The 18,737-nt window shown below is 43.4% G+C and overlaps 1 protein-coding gene across 5 annotated transcripts in view; it reads right to left on the bottom strand.

Annotated features, from left to right (window-relative positions):
- Window positions 1–18,737, bottom strand: part of WDR37 (WD repeat domain 37) — a 201,670-nt gene that overhangs the window by 56,025 nt on the left and 126,908 nt on the right. For 4 of the 5 annotated variants that reach the window (XM_085874265.1, XM_085874264.1, XM_085874268.1 and 1 more), the window contains 4 exons: window positions 12,026–12,094; window positions 8,728–8,863; window positions 2,130–2,201; window positions 1,845–1,889 (listed from right to left, as the gene is read on the bottom strand). In XM_085874265.1, coding sequence (XP_085730391.1) covers window positions 1,845–1,889; window positions 2,130–2,201; window positions 8,728–8,863; window positions 12,026–12,094 — 322 coding nt within the window. The remainder of the gene's footprint in view (window positions 1–1,844; window positions 1,890–2,129; window positions 2,202–8,727; window positions 8,864–12,025; window positions 12,095–18,737) is intronic. The other variant, XM_085874266.1, reaches the window with a different exon arrangement.

Here is an 18,737-nt window from a genome sequence, read left to right as displayed (position 1 = left end):
ATATCTGACCGCCGACAGACCGAAAGAGGCAGCTTCCCTCTCTGCTGACTCGGAAAAGATCAGGTGCTGGTGTAACATTTGGAACAGGGCTTTCAATCAAGGCAAATCTCACATGATCACCCTGTCTCTCAGGAAGGATGATAAGACAAACCCACTTGTCCATTTCAACAATCAACTACTCAAATGAGTTCATTCTCTCAAGTTTCTGGAGCTCACCATCAGCAGCTACAACTTATAATGGGCAGAACATATATATATATATATATATATATATATATATATATATATATATATATATATATATATATATATATATATATATATATATATATATATATATATATATATATATATATATATCAAAGCTGGCCTCCAGAACGAGCTATAGACGAGACATCACAATCCGTCAAGCCAAGGACACCTTGATAAATCAACTTTTCTCAGCTGAGAAAGGCCTTCATGTGTCACTCAATATAGTCCTGCACTCCCCTATGGGCTGGTGCCCCTAATTCACATGGGTCTCTCCTGGATGCTGTGGAATCCAAAGCTCTCAACATCATTGGCACCTCCTTCAAAGAGATGAGCCTGCTGATCTGTCATCACAGATAGAAAACAGAGGCCACCAACCTGTCTCCTCTCTTCAGGTCTAGTTCCCTCTGATCATTCATCCCTCCTGTCCCTCAAGCAACCACCTCCTAATGAAACTCCGAAAATCCAGGCACACTTCTCACCTCCATGTCTTTGTTACTGTTTCTCCTGCTCCTGGAAGCCTCAGTCTGTTCAAATGAATCTTACTTCCACAACTTCAGGTTGGCAGTATACCTCAACCTTGTAGGTTGCTACCTTTCATTGCCTTTTCCCTCTCCTCCTTATATATATGATCATTCCCTTGTTGAATCCACATGCTGTCCCACTGCCCCCACTTTCAGTGCATTGCCCTCAACTATGAACTTTTCACCTAGCTCTTCAATTCAAATAAATTTGTCCGATAGTATGCAGGATGGACAAGACTTTTACCAGAATATGGAAAAGGAGAAGGTTGCCGTACAGCCCAAGTTCTCAAACTCAAGCTCGCAGGCTCTGGGCAGTTCCTTCTACACCAATATGAAGGAACTGCCCAGAGCTTGCTTGAAGAAGACCTAAAGAACATAATATAAAACACAAGGATTGAGGAGTTATTATTTTCCCCAAAGTACAAGAGCAAGTTCTAGGAGTTAACAGTCAGGTTCTAACCTCGATTAAAAGATGGATAGTACACATATATCATTGAAATGCCAATCAGAAAGCTTGAACACATGATCAGAGAAGAGTGCAACTTCATTTCCTTTTATAAGTCTGTTTGAGCGTGAAGCAGAATTTTTTTTTAAGCTAAACACCTCAAAATTCAGTTGGACTATTTGTGAGAGAGAAAAATGCCTCGCAGCAGCAGTCAAATACAAATAAACGAAGTGAATAAACCCAAAATATGTAGCACAGTTAAAAGCAAACAAGCATACAAACAAACAGTATGGTGCTGCAGCTAATGTGACATGCAAACAAGGCCCGGGGCATCGACGAGACTCGAAGGAGACTGGAGCAAGCTGCGCCAATGCCTCCACAACCAAAGTTCAATTAATGCCCATTTACAACGGTCTTAGTGCTTCACCAATCAACCCCCTCCTGTACATCAACAGCCCTACCCCCCTTCCCAAACCCCTCATGTCGACTCAGCCCAATAAACCCCCCGCGACGGCTTTAAAACACAGCATGTCGGTTCTCCCAGACGCAAATGCCACAAAGTCAGAGTGAATGTTTGTACTTGGCAAGCTGCAAGCGGTTGTAATGGCTGGCTGCAATGTACTCACCAGTAAGGCAGAGCTGATCCGTTGGGTGGAACTTGATCGAATTAACTGGACAAAAAAACCCAAAAAAACACGCGCGCAGTAAGACGGTGAGCAGGCAAGTAATCTTACGGAACAAAAGCACCTAAACGAAGCAAAAATATGCCTATACATCAGGGCAGGTGGGACAACTTATTGCAGATGGGGGGGGAAGGATAGGGCAGGTAACAAAAGTAAATGTATCGTGCATTTCAATAGAAGGTCCGCTCTGCCAAGTGTAGCATTTACAGCGAAGGTCCCCAAGCTCACCGGAGCCGCTGTGTCCCAGGTACTTCAGAACGCATTTCCCAGTCTCGATGCTCCATAGCATGGCCGTATGATCTGAATTGAGAGCAGAAAAGATGACAAGAAGTAAATATGGAGTCGAAAACTCCGAATGCACTCATCATACTAAAATGATGCAATAGTGGGATGGTGCTACTAAACCATTGGTAGTTCTTTGTAGGTTTCTTCAGTTACCGCAGAGGTGCAAAGTTTACCACATACAGTACATCATATCCTCTTCTGTAGGGTTATATTAGAAGAGCTCATGAACAAAGACAAGATGAAAACCCTATTCCTACAGTACATACTGTCGGTCTATTTATGATCTGATTACTCATCACCTCCAGCATGCTGTGGTTCACCAGTTCAGATCTTTCATCAAATCAAAAGGCTCACACAGACAAGCATCATTCCAAACCGAATGTTTCTGAGATAATGGACAAATGCAATAAGGGATAATAATTAAAATAAATGCTGGCAGGCAAGAATTAAGGTGGTAACTGCAGGTGTGTGCTCGCAGTAAATGTGTGGCCAACATATAATTGTGTTGTGGCTCATACTCATATGTTGTTGTTTCGTATGCAGCCTATGGCACATGATCAGAGAAGAGCCTATGGCTGCTGGTTGCATCATTTCTGGAAGCACAGCTGTGCTGCTGATGTGCTCCTGTTACCAATAAGCTGGTACTCATGATGACCTCAGAAGGATGACCAGCTGAGTCAACCCACCTGGTGTTATCTGAACTGCACGGCAGGAGCCCAAACCTCAAGACCCTAAGATCGTAAGCCAGCCACTTTAACTGTTAAGCCAATACCAGGCTTAATACTCATATTGAGTAAGGGGTTGATACAAGGCAAGACAGGAGTAAGAATGCAGCTCATCTACAATGAGCTCTCTGATCGGTTTACAAGGTGAAAGATCTAATCTAAATAAACCAGCTTTCTTGCCTATGCCGCCGTGTCAAGAAAAGGCAAAGTTCTTCACCTCCATGTTTGCATTATAAAGCCCTGCTGAAAAACCAAATGTATCACCATATTGACTCTCTGCTCCTCCTGACTGTCTGATCCGCAGAGCGCACAGCAGAATGAACAAAGCACATTTCTGTGCTTTTTGTTTCAGACGTGAACAACTCACGGCCAGCTGGCACCATATCAGGTGGTTCACGTAGATTTTTTTTTACGCTTATCAAAATGTACAGAACAATCTGAGAGTTGATGCTTCATCACGATAGGCCAGAATCTACATCTTCACTGGGAGATTTGTGAAGCTCGAGACTGTGGAGCCGAAAGTGTTCGGTGTAATTGGTATATCGTGTCAGACACAAATCGAGGGTTTGCTGTTGTCCATCCAGAGACAGGTCCATCATCTCTAGACATTTTAGTATCCTTAGTTTTGCAGAGGCTGCTATTTTTGTGATGCATTAATCTCCAGTTCCACAGCTTCCTCTCTCTCTCTACTATTCTTCTTCATGCATACGGTATGCTGTTGGCTCCATCATTTCTGGCTGCACAGTCATGTTGCTGAAACAGTGCTGCCCGTAGATTATGACAGTAATTTACAATGTGATTACAGTTCGGACACAATAAGGCCTACTTTTATTTTTGAGAGGTACTCGTCCTCACATGTAGATAAGCGGTTCTCGACCTGTTGCTCACCCGATGCCTGTCTATCTTCACACACTGAAACAAACTCGACATCATCATTCATTTATATCCACATCCTGCGATCCATGCAATCGTCTCGGGAGCTTTGTCCAGTCCAATTCTTTTCTACCCAATTTTAAGACAGAAAATTCGTTCATCTCGTGTCAAACTTCTAAGTGGTGCTTGGAATTATCACAGTTCCAATTCAAAGCTGCATATCCGAAATACATTTACTGATTTTGATTTTCTGCTTCGATGTAAAATTTTCTCTCCATGCCTCTGATAACTTGCTCGTCGTGCCTGTTTATTGCACATTTTCATGAACCTCAATATTCATATATATCGGCTTTCAGCCAAGGAAAGGGGTGGGAGGAAGATAAACTGCCCTGGGACACCTTGAATATCATTAGAGCCAAAAATTGCATTATGATTACCAACAGCTTACTCAAGGTCACAGGAAACGTTCTTCGATGGCGGGTCATTCCTGCCGGCCAGCTGTCTGCCCTTCTGAACCGCCTCTTTTATAAATTATTTTCCTCCCACTGATTTGGGTTTTTTTTATTTTCGTTCGGCATCAACCGATGCCAGCTGTTCCCAGCTACAGAGCGGTCCGTTTAGCCGATATGAAGACAGGGAATCGTGATGGGAATTTTAAACGCTCCTTAGGTGCACCCGGCTGGCTGCAGAACATGCACAGATGCACCGCTCCGACGTCCATCCGTGAGGTCACCAAAGCGTTACCTGGAGGCAAACATCACCAGCTGCGATTCAGCCCATTAATGCAACCCTCTGCATATGTTACTTAAGGATTTAGGTACGTGGGAAAGTAAGCTAGAAATAAAAACGCCATCAATCCCAAAATATGTAATGTGCAGTGACCCTTGTTTAATTCCATCACAGTTTCTGTGTACAAAAACGTTGGGACAGATAAGTACCTTAGCCAAGCAAAAGGAATGGAAAAGCAACATTACCACTTACTTTCTTACTGGAGGTGGACACGTTTTGTAGCCAATAAATGTTTTCACAAAATATGTCAAAGGTCAAAAAAGTACTGCTTCATATCAACCTACATTCCTCCTTCAAAAAATTTGCTGCCAGGAAATAACTGAAACATTACATCAAATTTAACCTTGTACATTTTCCTTGAGGATATGTTTTAATTACAGGTTCCGGCTGGCAGCAACCGCTGCCTAACACATTCACTTGTAAATACAAGTGAATGCGTTACGCTCCTTTTATACAAGACCCTTATTTTTATGAAGATACCAACCTCCACATTACATGGTCACTCATAACAACCTCTACTACAGAGCTGAGGTTGTCATTTTTAATCCTTTGGCAAATGACAACTTTAAGAAGTTAACTGAAGGACACAGAAAGGATATATTCAGTGTTTAATAGGATGAAAATAAGGAAAGAGTGTGGTTGGCAGGATATCCAAAAGGCATGTGGACTCACCTCGAGGTGGTCTAGCCTGGATTTGAATCCTGACCCAGCTATAAACTGTCATCCTGGTGTTTTACATACAGGCTGAGTCACCAATGTGTGGGCCACCCCTCGGAAGGACGTTAAACTCGGAGTCTTCTCTCCCGGAATTAGTCGGTGGATGTTAAAGATCCCACGGTGTCCTTCGCGAAGAGTAGGCGAGTTATGTATAGGTTAACCTGGCCAAATTATACATTCCTGCCACCTGACTGACCACCAAGTTGACTGACTTCTGGGAAAGCAATGCCAAACCACCCAGCACAACTTTGCCAAGAAACTACTTCAGTCACACCAAAGCTACATAAAGAATATGTTACATCCCATCAAGGGAAATAATAAAACAAACAAATCAACAAATCGCCCATAAACATCCTTTTTCAAAAGGGGGCTTTCAAAGTATGGATAACAGTGTGCCATCAACTCACTGTTAAACCAGTTCCCTTTACAAGGAACAAAATTAACCTCCACAGGATGTTTTGTGCCAAATCCATTTTCCTCTCCCCTTGTAGACTGCTAAAAGACCCTCAGCAACACAATTTACTTTGGCAAATACACTTCATTGTTTTTTGTATTTTTTTACAATGCCCAAAGAGCCAACAACAGAGCCACCACCAAATGGTCAGTTTATAACTATCACGAGGGTTACAACAATAATTTCTTAATCACCATTTTTATTATTATTATTCTTCGGCTTCCAAGCCAGTATGGCTGAAGGCCGATTGGTCTTGCTGGGGTTTCGATTATAAATATTATCATTATTACTGTCAGAATTTATATTTGCTCAGAGACCGATAAACAGAAAAACTTAAGACTTCGCAGGGTTATATTTCTCCTACAGGGTTTAAGGCTCATGGAAGAGCTGTCACACACAGACCACACAAACACATGCAAACAGAGATGGCAGACAATACAAGACTTGATTTTTTAAACGCGAGACAGACACAGCCATCAACTTTGTTTGGGGGAAGTGGCTTTTCTCCACACAATCAACGGGGTATGTTGAGAGATCCCCCACTCACCCACCCAACAACCCGGCCTCTCCTCCCCACACCCCCACCCCAACAACTTTCCCCAAAACGGGATGCTATACCACGAAGTTTGTATGTGCTTCATCCTTCAAAAATGCTGATCATCAAGAAAAGAAGCAGCACGTACTATTTTTGAACTCTTTGGTTTGACTCGGCCGGGGTCAGAATCGAACCGCAAGTACTCGGACTCAGAGCAGACACTCCAACCACAGTTCCACAGAGTCTGCTGTTACAAGTCAAGAAATCATTTTTTTGTTGTTGTTCCCCAAAGAAATTCAAAGATCTTCACTAAAATCAATCGATCCGAAACTTCACGTATCTCTGGAGTGGGATGATTCATATTTGTGAAGAAGTTTCTCAATAGAAATAAAATGGCCATCATGAGCCAATCAAAACTGACTGTTTTATCGGTTTATATCAGTTATAGGTTAAACTGGTATCTATATGTTATAGACCATAACGATTATTTGAACAATTGACCGAAGTGATATCTCATGAATCCAATATGGCATTCACAATAACCACAAGAATGGCACTCGGTGAATTGTGTACCTCCGCAAGGCTGAGCACTTTATGTTTTGTATCCCAATGATAGGCCAGATCTGGATCCGGACGTCAACCAAAATCCAATTAGCTTGTTATTGTCATCTATCCAACTCATCCACCTAGTTTTATCATAATCCGTCAACAACTTCATTAAATATCATGCTATGTACCATTTTTTGGTCCATCTCTCAATTGTAAATAATCTCTTTAAAAAAAAAATATCGTATCCGGTTCTAATCAATTTGCCCTTGTCATACACCCAACCTGTCCACCAAGTTTTGTCCGAATCCATCGATAAACTTTTTAGATATCCTGCTCACAGACGGATAGACAGACAGACAAACAGACAAACAGGTGCGAATAAATAACCTACGACCACCTTCGTGGCAAAGGTAAAAATACTAACTCCTGTGTTTGAAAAGAAAGGCAGCTTTTTTTATAGGCTTGTAGTTTTACCGGTTTCAGAAATGCTAAAATCGAAGGTGTTTTGTGGTTCCTTCATTCAACCCTTGGCGTTCCTGCTTGGAAGCCTCAATAGTTGCTGTTATCTCTAGTTATTATTAATTATTATCATAAATTTTATTTGCTTAGGGATATGGGGGAGTAGAAAGATTACTGCCTCCTGGAAGGTCATTAACAATTTGAGTCCAACGACAGATTCTCATGTACACACATAAATACACATAAACATAGTCTACGATGCAGCACTCCCTTCAAGTACGGCACCATCAGAGTAGTCATAGTCCGATTTGACTTGATGAGGCATTAGACTCATATTCTGCACAAAAATGCTGGTCCAAAATAAGACTGGCATGGTCGGGATGAGGAAATCCAACTGTGGGAAATAAGGGTTGCCTTTTCAACGTTCATTGCTATCCATGCTACAAGTGCATATAAACGTCTGAAAACAAAGCTTAATTTGTCTTGCTTTTAGGCCTTTGATAGACAAAAAGTGTGGTATGATTTTTAAGTCAATGGCTGACAATGTGATCCACCAATTTGGTGATAAAGTAATGAAGTAGTTCGATTGTGGCATTACTGACGGTAGAAAAACATTATGCTGCAAAGTAAGCGTTCCCTTGCACAGGCTTGACGTGCAACGTCTTAGAACCATTGGAGAATGTCATGCAGTGGACAGATAACGTGCTGTGGGTACAGCGCTCAGAAATACTCACGTGCTCAACATCTGTTGCCGTTTCGGATGGTGTCTTCAGGGCAACGTGCCATTGCGCGAGGCAACGCAACGCAGGACAAAGCGCCACGGAAAAGCACACTCCCACAATGCACCGAGATCCACACCATCACAGAATAACACGAAAATAAGTTGATCTCTGGGACAGCTACAATTTTCCAGATGACCATCTGCGTGGCATCTCGTACGTGATATCACGTGACCCGATTAGATCATCATCTGCTTCCAATGATTTCAGGATTACATCCAAAACCTCACTCATGGTTGCATTGCAGATAGCTGCAGCATAGCATTTCCAAAGTGCTCCTTATATTTTTTACTAAATAATTCGTTTACTATTCCCATTTAATGAATTGTATTCATTGGAATAATAAATTAATGAAAATAAAATAAAGAAATTAAGGAAGGCTCTGCAAATGTAAGCAAATGCTGGTGTATTGTTAGACATAATGCTCTCCTGTACACATGGTTATAACCATTGTTGAAAGATCGTCATTCCGATCAAACAATAAACACCATTGATGGTGGCTGCGATAGAGGACAGGATCATGAAAAATGTTTACGGACATAAAAATTAGCCACAAAGTGTCCCAGAGGGATGCTGGAGTGGCAGTGACGCGAAACACAATTTGTGTCGGTTCGACAGACACGTTATTTGTGAGTAAATGAATTGGTGGATGGACAGACACCTGCTGACGCTGTGCCAAGGATGACGGGAACCACGCGTGTAGTTGCCACGTCCCAAATGCCATCACGGTGCCCCAGGTATTGCCGCACGAGCTGGCAAACGGCACGTGTCGTGGTCGCCTTGAAGCTCGAGACGATCTGCGGATAAGAAGCGCCAAAGGTCAACATGTCGGGGTACAATCCAAACGGAAAGAGAAAAGGGTGGGGCGGGATGAACTTGCCACTTCTTAAGGACTCGTTCTCTAGCATCGTTGCAATTTGTCAGATTTTCATTAAAACGCCTTCTCATAAATGAAATCACATGACCATATGAATTATATTTATTAATGAAATGTGGTCGTGATGCGTAGGAGGCAGGGAAAGTGGGGGGTTGAGACATGGAACTTGCATTGAAGCTAAACTCAGACACAAAAATGTTAAAGTTAAGAAAATGCACGATATGTGCGGTGCACATTAAGCTACGTTGGAAAGGAAAGTCACAATTGGTTTTATTTTTTTATACTAAATAATTACACAAATTGTTCATGACCACAAGGTCTGAGGAAGGATACCAACGTTCCACCAGTTACAAGTGCATAAACTTTTGTAAAACAAAGTCACAGCCAAGATCCATTGCTATCATAAACAAAAATTGGAAATACAAACAGAGCAAATCCAAAAACATACATACAGGATTCAAGCAGAGATGGCAATAGGGTTGCCACGACCATCACGTGGCCAAGGTAACAGCATCGCAGCATAAAACAAGCGACCGGAGGTACAATTACGGGGCAAGCACATCCAATAAGGAAGCCATTGTTCACCGGAGGGGTGGAGGTGGTGGATGCACGGGCATGCAGGGTGGCTCAACGCACAAATTCAAACGAGACGAATGAAATCAACGACCCGCACTCACCCCCACCCCTGGAAATAAATAAATAAATAACAAGAACATGACGATGGGGGAACCATTTGCTTCGTGTTGCAGAGACCCTTATGAATATGGAAATTATGGGGTTTTGTCTTGGAAGGGGGGTTGTTACCGTGGTGTTTTTTGGGGTTTTTTTCACCATGAATGCCAGGGTAAGACCGCTGGGAAATTTCACTGGGCACAGACGTGCCATGAACAGCGAGCGGGCCCGCGATCCAAAACGACTTGTTATTTCGAAGACTAATTCAGCCACCGGTGCAAAGAAACGCAGACGAACAATTGTGGATGAGTGGCCAGGGAACAAGCGACGGGGGCGAGACATCCCAATGCCTGGTCTCCATTCATAAAGCAGAACGTTCAGCAGGGATTTTTGGAGGAAAAAAAAAATATATATATATATTTAAGAACAGGAGGATGGACTGGAGAAAGGAAGATTGCGCATGCAAGCCATGCTGTGCGGCTGCAATCTACATGTAAATATGCAAGCGCCCGGCGAGCGCGCGTGCATCGCGCCTCCATAATTGTTCCCCAGCTCACCAAAACAAGCGCTCTGACTGATTCCGAAACCGTGAGCTATGCGTTACGTTAGCCACAACTCTGCTAAGTACGCATGCACCCGCGTAGTTTCTACGCACATGGTTAATCACGCAGCTAATTCCACTGACAAAAGGTCAGGAATGAGGAAGAGGGTGGTGGGGGTGAGGGTAGAAATCTAAAGAAACATTGTAAAGTTCAACAGCATGGAAACATAAAAATAAACATGCACCAAATTGGAACAGATTGCCCCCATCACTAAGCAAGCAAAATAATTTATTTATTTTTAAGAAGACAGTTTGCAATAATGGTCCCTCTCACAAAGCTACGCACCTGCTCTTTCTCTACACGATATTACGGTGACACGCCAACGTGCGTCTATTGCTTGCACTAAATCTGTGAACAGATCTAGCGGGCGCTCGTTGTATAAAAACATCCAATTTGCAAACATAAACGGCTTCCTAATAAACCGCGCGAGAGTGCCCATCAGAAATCCTTCATCTCTTGAGCTGGGCCACACAATGAGATTGCAACTGGAGTGGCGATTCCGCCGTGGCACGCTGCCAGATTTATTGTGGCGGACTTCTTGCGCAGACAACAAATCTCAACAGCCTTTCGCTGGCGTTGCTTTTCGAAAGGCCAAAGTTACTTTGTGCCTTTGTGCGAGGTCACTTGGCTAATGCAACTTTTTCCATGAACGGGAGGAGACGTTTGGCTCCCAAAGCAGAGCACATTTTAGGATTTACTGTAGATTGTTTGTCTCAGGACCTCCAGCTGTTCACAGTTACCTAAGAGCTAGATGTGGAAGGTATTTTGAACAACAAAGACCTACTCAAACAGAAAAACAAAATGTCACTCTTGTTGGTATTTCCTCCTGTGTTGTCAGTGTGGAGCCAGGCATCTCCAAAGGACTACCGTTCTGGCATTGATCCAATTAAAGAATTGCAAAAATGACCCCTTTGCTACCCCGCTCTGTCTATCATTCCACTCCATGACAAACAGTTTGTCACCACTCCAGCCCAAACGGCAGATTGGCTGCGACAAGTTACAAAACCGCTCAACCATCTGGCTGGTGCATATCCTAAATCCCAGATAAATATGGAATAATTTCCCATCATTCCGAAAAGACCACCCGTTTGGCAAACCCTTAGAGCTCTCCTGGATCTTGTCATCACACATGACCTGTCCTGGGGAGCATACGTTCCCCAAGCTCGCCTCAATGCAGGGTACCATGTGGTGGATCTCATTTTCTTGTTATTTCAGGCAATATTCACCGTCGTGTCAATTCCACTGCCGCCTTTACTTTCCGCAATTTTACAGGCAATGAATAATAGTTGTACGAAACAAACCCAGCTCTACATGTTAATGCATACGACCGATGGTGTGCATCTGATACAATACATCTGGAAGGATGTGGTGACAAAAAAAGAAGAAAAATATTTCATCAGAATTACTCGTACAAATAAAAGGCTGCCATCTTCCCCGAGGTCTTAGAAGTACAAGGCATTCCAGAAATGTTTCTAGAGGGCTTGTGCGGAGGCAGGAAATTTAGCGTTCGCGTAAAAAAACAATTTTTTTATTTAAATAAGTCATGGTCAGAATGTTGAACTGGAGCAACTTCAAAGACGCAGCCGAAAATATCTCATCGGCAATGGTTGCTTCGTTTACCGTTTTCACGAGGATCGAGCGATAAAGACCTGCACTTTTTTTTTTCCAAACCATCACCACGCTGGAGGCCCGTGAATTACACCGTGAGCATTTGGCAGAGGGAGTAGCGAATCATGCAAACGGCAAATGACAAGCAATGAACAGCGAGTAGTGCAACGACGGAGGGGGTCAGTGGACAATCCCGTTACCCAAGAGTCGCCTCCCCACAGCTCCCAGCTGCCCACGCTGAAGTTGAGGGGTCCACCAAGGTCGGGACGCTTCAAGATGCAGCCACAGAAACGGGTGGCAAAACAGGCAAAGAGACAAGTCAAGCACAGTAACAGATATTGACTGACTGACAGAGAAAAGAGCAGAGAGACTGATTGGCAATGGGAAGAGACAAGGCACAAAAAGGTGGTTCGAAGCAGACAGTGCAGGCAATGTATGCACCTGCTTTGGATCAATTGTACAGATTTGCATACAAATCTGCGTAGCATGTATAAGAACATGCCTGCAACTCCTCCAAGCATTTTCTGACATCAAATTTTGCCATCGAAAGGAAGGCCTGGGTTGAGGTGCTGTGAGGGGACTGGAATTAAAATCATTTATTTGAACACGAGGATCAACATGCCGTTGAAGAGAAGAAAAAAAGAAAAGAAAAAGCAATCATGACATCTTGCAGTGTGCACTCATTCAGTGGCCGTTGATCAATCAGGGATGAAGCTCCAATTGCTGATGAGAAAGATTATACATCAACGGTTGAATCAGAAAATACGTAGTACGAATGGCAAAAGACTGTGATCAAACCAAGGCTGGCCTGTTCATAATTCCCATCTGAGTACTTAGCTTATGCTGCTGGGGTCCCAGATTCAAAACCCATAGGAAGGGAGTCTAAATACTTATCAGCCTTCCCAACCACACAGGAATGCACACAGGTGCAAGCAAAATGCAGCACAGTTGTTGGTCCTTTTCTGTAGGTAGTCCCCATACCAGCACCACAGGTTTTCACCGACCGTGGGTGAGTGTGCGATTGAAACACAAAGTCTTGTTGTGTATATTCTAAAAAAAATGTAAAGTTTATAACCGTTTTGACTGCACTTTTAGAGTGTCAATTTTTTAGTTTTGAGCTTATGTCGTTGCAATTCACAGAAACGTATACCGAGTGCTTGTCCTGCATGTAATATATGAACTGTATTCCATAAGTATCAGATACAACACACAAAAAAAAGAAAACAACCTCTTAATCACTCATGAGCCCAAACATTTTTATCCCACTTTACAAGGTGGCTCACAAAATGACGACGACGACGACGAGGCATTTTCAAATTAAAATGATATTTTCAACAGCAACAATGTATTGTTGCGAATTCGCGCCCGCCGGCGTGCAGACGGCCACGTGACTCGAATCGCGGCATGTCGCCCACCGGACGGACAATTCAGTCGTGACCCTCTCGGACAAACACCGGGAGCTAGTCACGGGTGGGGGTTTAACCCCACCACGACCGTGCCAATTGCCCACCCGCGCAGGATAGGGTTGCTCGCCAAATTCGATCTACCGAAGTACCTGCGCGGATGGTCGAACGGGCGATCGTACCACGCCACAGGCTGACTCTGGACACGAACCGCTTAAGCGGTCCGTTCCGTGCTCCAGTGATAACCGAGCGGTGTTATCGTCGGCCTCGACGGTTCCGATTAATTACCGGGCGTATTAAGCCCACTACGAACCCTTTACGTGAAGCAGGATGGAGGGTCAATTAAAAGGAAGGAGACGAAGCGAAACGGGAAAACAGTTCACACAAAGCACATTTATTACGCAACACACGGAAAGCACATATATACAGCCAAACAATCAAAATGCACATATGGCAACAAAAACAAAAGCAACAATGACGCAGAGTTACTACCGACTACGCGCACACACGGCAACACTGATACAGTTCTACTTTACAGACTGCGCCACCCACAGATATTTACACAGAACCCAAAAGCAATAGAAGTGGTCACTTCCCTGTGCGCGCACCGAGTCCTTATCCGCGCCCTCAGCTCCCCGACAACGTGGTCGGCGAGCTCGTGCCTTGCGCCGGCACGTGTGGCCGTTCGACGCCACGAACGGTGTTTTCAGCGCTCTCTCGGTGCGGACGGGGGGGGGGGAAGAAATCGTCGACACTCGGGGTCGAGAGAGAGAGGAAATGGCGGACGCTCCGTCCCACCAGCGGGGTCTCAGGACCACACCGACTCCAGAGAACCCTCGGACAAGCACCCTCGAACAGGATCGATCTCTCGATCTCTCTCGAGATCTATCTCTCTATCTCTCTATCTCTCTATCTCTCTATCTCTCTATCTCTCTATCTCTCTCTCTCTCTCTCTCTCTCTCTCTCTCTCTCTCTCTCTCTCTCTCTCTCTCTCTCTCTCTCTCTCTCTCTCTCTCTCTCTCTCTCTCTCTCTCTCTCTCTCTCTCTCTCTCTCTCTCTCTCTCTCTCTCTCTCTCTCTCTCTCTCTCTCTCTCTCTCTCTCTCTCTCTCTCTCTCTCTCTCCCCCCCCACACCGTCGTTTGTCCAAAAGGTCCAAGGTTCATCAGGATCAAGGGCTCCGCAGGGATCAACAGGCCGGCAGGAACAGGCTCGCAGGATCAAAAGGCTCGGCAGGAACAACAACCAACCCTCTTCACAGATCCACCCCTTTTTATAGCGCGGGGCTCCGCCCCATTGCTCCGCCCCGTTCTCTGCTCCACCCCCCTTCGAGGCGCTTCGAGAAAGGTCTCGAAGAGGGGCGTTCCTCCTCCCTGGCCGCGTCACACCGCACATCCACCAATCGGGCGCCAGCTGCCCCACCCCGCTTCTGTCACACTCTTCGGAGAAACAGGTTGGAAAAATCCACGCGCCATCGTTGTGCCTTCTTCTTTCCCTCCTTGCGTTCGACGGTTTCCAACGCGGAAACCGTCGTAGTGTGGACCGTGGAGGATGGCGTTCGTCAGCGGGGTAGTGGCGAAGATGGTGGTGGTTGTTGTGAGGGTAATTGTAGCACGGTTGGCGTTGTGGCGTAGTTGGTGGCGGTTGTTGTTTGCGTGGAGGATTGTCGTTTAAAATAACAATAGAAAAAGAAAAACGACTATCTCAAAGGATCGCAGTCCGAATGAATCACATAAATTCCCTCTAGACAACGGATTTGGGCTAACTACACATGTACTTAAGAGATATCTCACCTACGGGACCCTTTATGGTGGTTTGCGAATTTCCACAGCCGTAACAGTATTTATGAAATACGATGAATATGATTTGGAGATTTATTTCTTATTCTAAATGTTTTATATTCTAAAAGAAGATTTATTTGTCGTGAACAGCACGGTCACTTTGCCTTTCCTGCCAAATTTGCAGGACTGTGATCCATTGCAGATCCAAGTGCCCGAACCCTTTCTGATGAACACACTTGCTCATTGCAGACTCCCCTGGTTTGAGGACAACACCTCGCTCTTAAGCTTCACTGTGAAGTCAAAGAATCCTGTTCCTGCAGGGGTGCCCGTCGTGTCTTAATATAGTTCTGAAGAGTCATTTCTCCAGCCAGGCTCTTTGACTCGGCGAATATAGTAGTAACAAGTGCTGTCCTACTACTCCAGTCACTCGATATTGAAAGGATGATCCTCCTCGTACTGTCAGGCAGATAGGGCTGCAGACACAGTTTCATAGGCTCGGGGCACAATCCATCACCTTCACCGTTAAGCCACCAACAGGCATTCCATTGATATTTTGATTTGATAGTTTATAAGCTTTACAGAGCATTGGTGTTGTTGATGCAGTTTATTGGCAAGGGTTATACTGGGTGGTTTGCCATTGCATTCCCAGGATTGTTTGTCTGTTCTCTATCCTATTTAAATACTGAGCATCAAGGAAGGAAGCAGCACATACCATGTTTTTTTTTTTAAGTCTTCGGTACCACTCAGCTGGGGTTTGAACCACTGACCTCTCCCAGACTCAGAGAGGATGCTCTAACCATTATGCCACAGAGTCTGGTTTCCATTGAAATAGACAACCTTTAAGAACGGTGTCCAAGATTCTCTTGAATGGAAGTTTTTCCCCAAGATTGTCTTGATACATCATGCAGTGTGTGGTGTACACAATACCAGCTTAGCAACTTGCAGGAAAAATAAAACAATCATAATTATGTGGGCCGCCTTGTAGGTCTGTGCTACTTGTGTCAAATGTTTTCAGTCACAAATTTCCAAATTGTTTTCCTTGTTTTATCACAAGTAAAAATAAGCACCAGTGTTCAGTTGATAGTGTGTGCTCACCTCAGAGCAGTGTACTCCTGGGGGTTTAATCCCATGCAAAATTGGATAAGTTCAAGCAGCCATGTGGCATGGTGCTAGCAGCAAGTGCTGCATAACAAAGCACACCAGCCCTCCACAGAAACGTTAATCTGGCTGTCCCGTATTTTCCTGCATCATTCAGGTCATGTTTTTAGCTGAAGGCATGGCTGTGCTGCTGATGCAACACAGGTTAGGGCAGGATTTTTTAGGCCTGATTTCAACCCTGAATGAGTGCATATTTAGTTGCGGTAAATACACCTTCGTTAGGCATCAGATATGAAACTTGTGGCCAAGTTTCATTAACCTCCGCCATCGAAGATGGATGGAGGTTACTGTTTTCACCCTTGTCTGTTTGTTTGTTTGTTTGTGAACAGTATTACGGAAAAACTCCTCGACGGATTTCGACGAAACTTGGTGGGGGGATTAGGTATGGTCCAAGGATCATGCCATTAGATTTTGGACTTGGTCCAAAGTCCAATATGGTGGCCATTTTGAAAAAATATTTGAATTTTTGTTTTTGCATTTTTACATGTTTTAAGTGATTTATAATTGCGGCTGATTTTGGAACTTCAGGTGGATATACCCATGTAAAATCAATTTCTGTCTCAAGGAATCTAGTTATGACGAATGAATTGAGTATGTAAAAGTTAAAAGTAAAAGGGAAAGTTGCAAACTATAACTCTGTGAGCACTGTTGACGTCAAATTGAATGAATAGGATATCAGGTTCACTTGAGTGACCGAGCAGTATTGGCGGCGGAGGTTTTGCACTCTACAGAGTGCTCCCCCTCTAGTTAAAATAGTGTGTTTAGTTCAAGCAATAATGACTGAAGCGTTTACAGACTCACTGACTGACTGATTAACTGACCTATGGACAATACTTGATCGCATAAGTCTACAGGATTAAAGTCCTGGTGAGATAATAATAATAATAATAATAATAATAATTCGAAGGGCACTCAGTTGAGCGCATACCTCCACCACGTAATACCTGATCCATGAGAACATATTGGGTCCAATACATTTTTGAAATATCATGCTACATATCGTTTTTGGCCCTATCTCTCAATGGTGAAGAATCACTTGAATATTAACGAATTATTCGGATTAAATAAGATCCGAATTCGGATCTTCACCAAAATTGAATCAATTTGTCATGGTCACAAATCCAACCTGTCCACTAAGTTTCATCCAAATCCGTCCACAACTTTTTGAGATATCTTGTACACAAACAAACAGACAGAAAGGGGTGAAAACATAACCTATATATCATGCTATATATCGTTTTTGGCGCTATTTCTCAACAGTGAAGAAAAAAGAATAAAGAATAATTATTATTGTATCCAGATCCGGATTTGGATCTTCACCAAAATCGAATCAACTCGTTGTGATCATACACCCAACCTGTCCACCAATTTCATCCGAATCCGTCCACTACTTTTTGAGATATCCTACACACAGACAAACACAGACAAACAAAGTAACAAGAAGAAGATGTCATACAGAGTATGATACTTGCAAAATCCATAAAACAAATTTGACCTCAAAAATAATTGCGAGTTGAATTCAATGACCAAATATGCAACTCCTCTTCAAATTTCAAGTGAATCGGATGAAAATTGACAATTTTAGAAACTCGGCCTATGTTGACCTTTTGGCCAATGTAAACCTCTAAAATAATTGACTCGTTGAATTCATTGACGTGAAATATAAATCCTCTTCAAATTTCAAATCAATCGGATGAAAATTGAGGATTTTAGAAATCCTACCTAAGATCTCTCTCTTTGACCTTTGGCCTATGTTGACCTTTTGACCTGAAAAACAATAGGCTCCTTCCATATGACAAACTCTACCATGTGGTGAAGTTTTGTGAAGATCAGTTTAAAATTGTGACCTGTAGGCGACAAACAAACAAACAGAATCACAAAATCGACCAACCAATATACTTGAATAATCTTCGATTTTGCAAGTAACAAACAGACAGAAAGGGGTGAAAACTTAACCTCCTTCACCTTCGGTGGTGGAGGTAATCATCTATCTATAATTCCAGCAATGTGTGTGTGTGTGTGTGTGTGTGTGTGTGTGTGTGTGTGTGTGTGTGTGTGTGTGTGTGTGTGTGTGTGTGTGTGTGTGTGTGTGTGTGTGTGTGTGTGTGTGTGTGTGTGTGTGTGACCGCCCTTTCTCGACGACCACCGGTCCGATTGAAACTTGCCAGGAATATTGCCGGGGACCCACGGATGTGCCTTTTCAAGGTTTGATATTAATCGGACGAGCGGTTCCCAAGTTACGGCCATTTTATTACTTTTTTCAGTGTTGGAAAGGTGTATATATCGCAGCTGAAGTGTAGTTCCACCTTATCACCTTATGCCATTTTTTCCCAAAGATATCTCGGAATAATGATAACAGCATATTAATAATAATAAACAGAAGAAAAACAATAGGGTACCCTGTACTCACAGGGTACCCTAATAATAGCACAATAATTGGCAGTAATAAAAAGAATAACGTGATACAATAACCAATGTCTGGCAACCAATAACCTATATATTGTCTGTCAACCAATAATGACCAATAACGTCTGTCAACCAATGACAGGACACAGTGCTATGACATCACGAAT

The sequence above is a fragment of the Eptatretus burgeri genome, chromosome 3 (assembly GCF_056783735.1).
Source record: "Eptatretus burgeri isolate ZD-2024b chromosome 3, Ebu_testis_v1, whole genome shotgun sequence".
In the NCBI taxonomy this organism is placed as follows: Eukaryota; Metazoa; Chordata; class Myxini; order Myxiniformes; family Myxinidae; genus Eptatretus; species Eptatretus burgeri.
The sequence above is the reverse complement of the archived record's forward strand: the minus strand, read 5'-3'. Positions and strand labels throughout refer to the sequence as shown.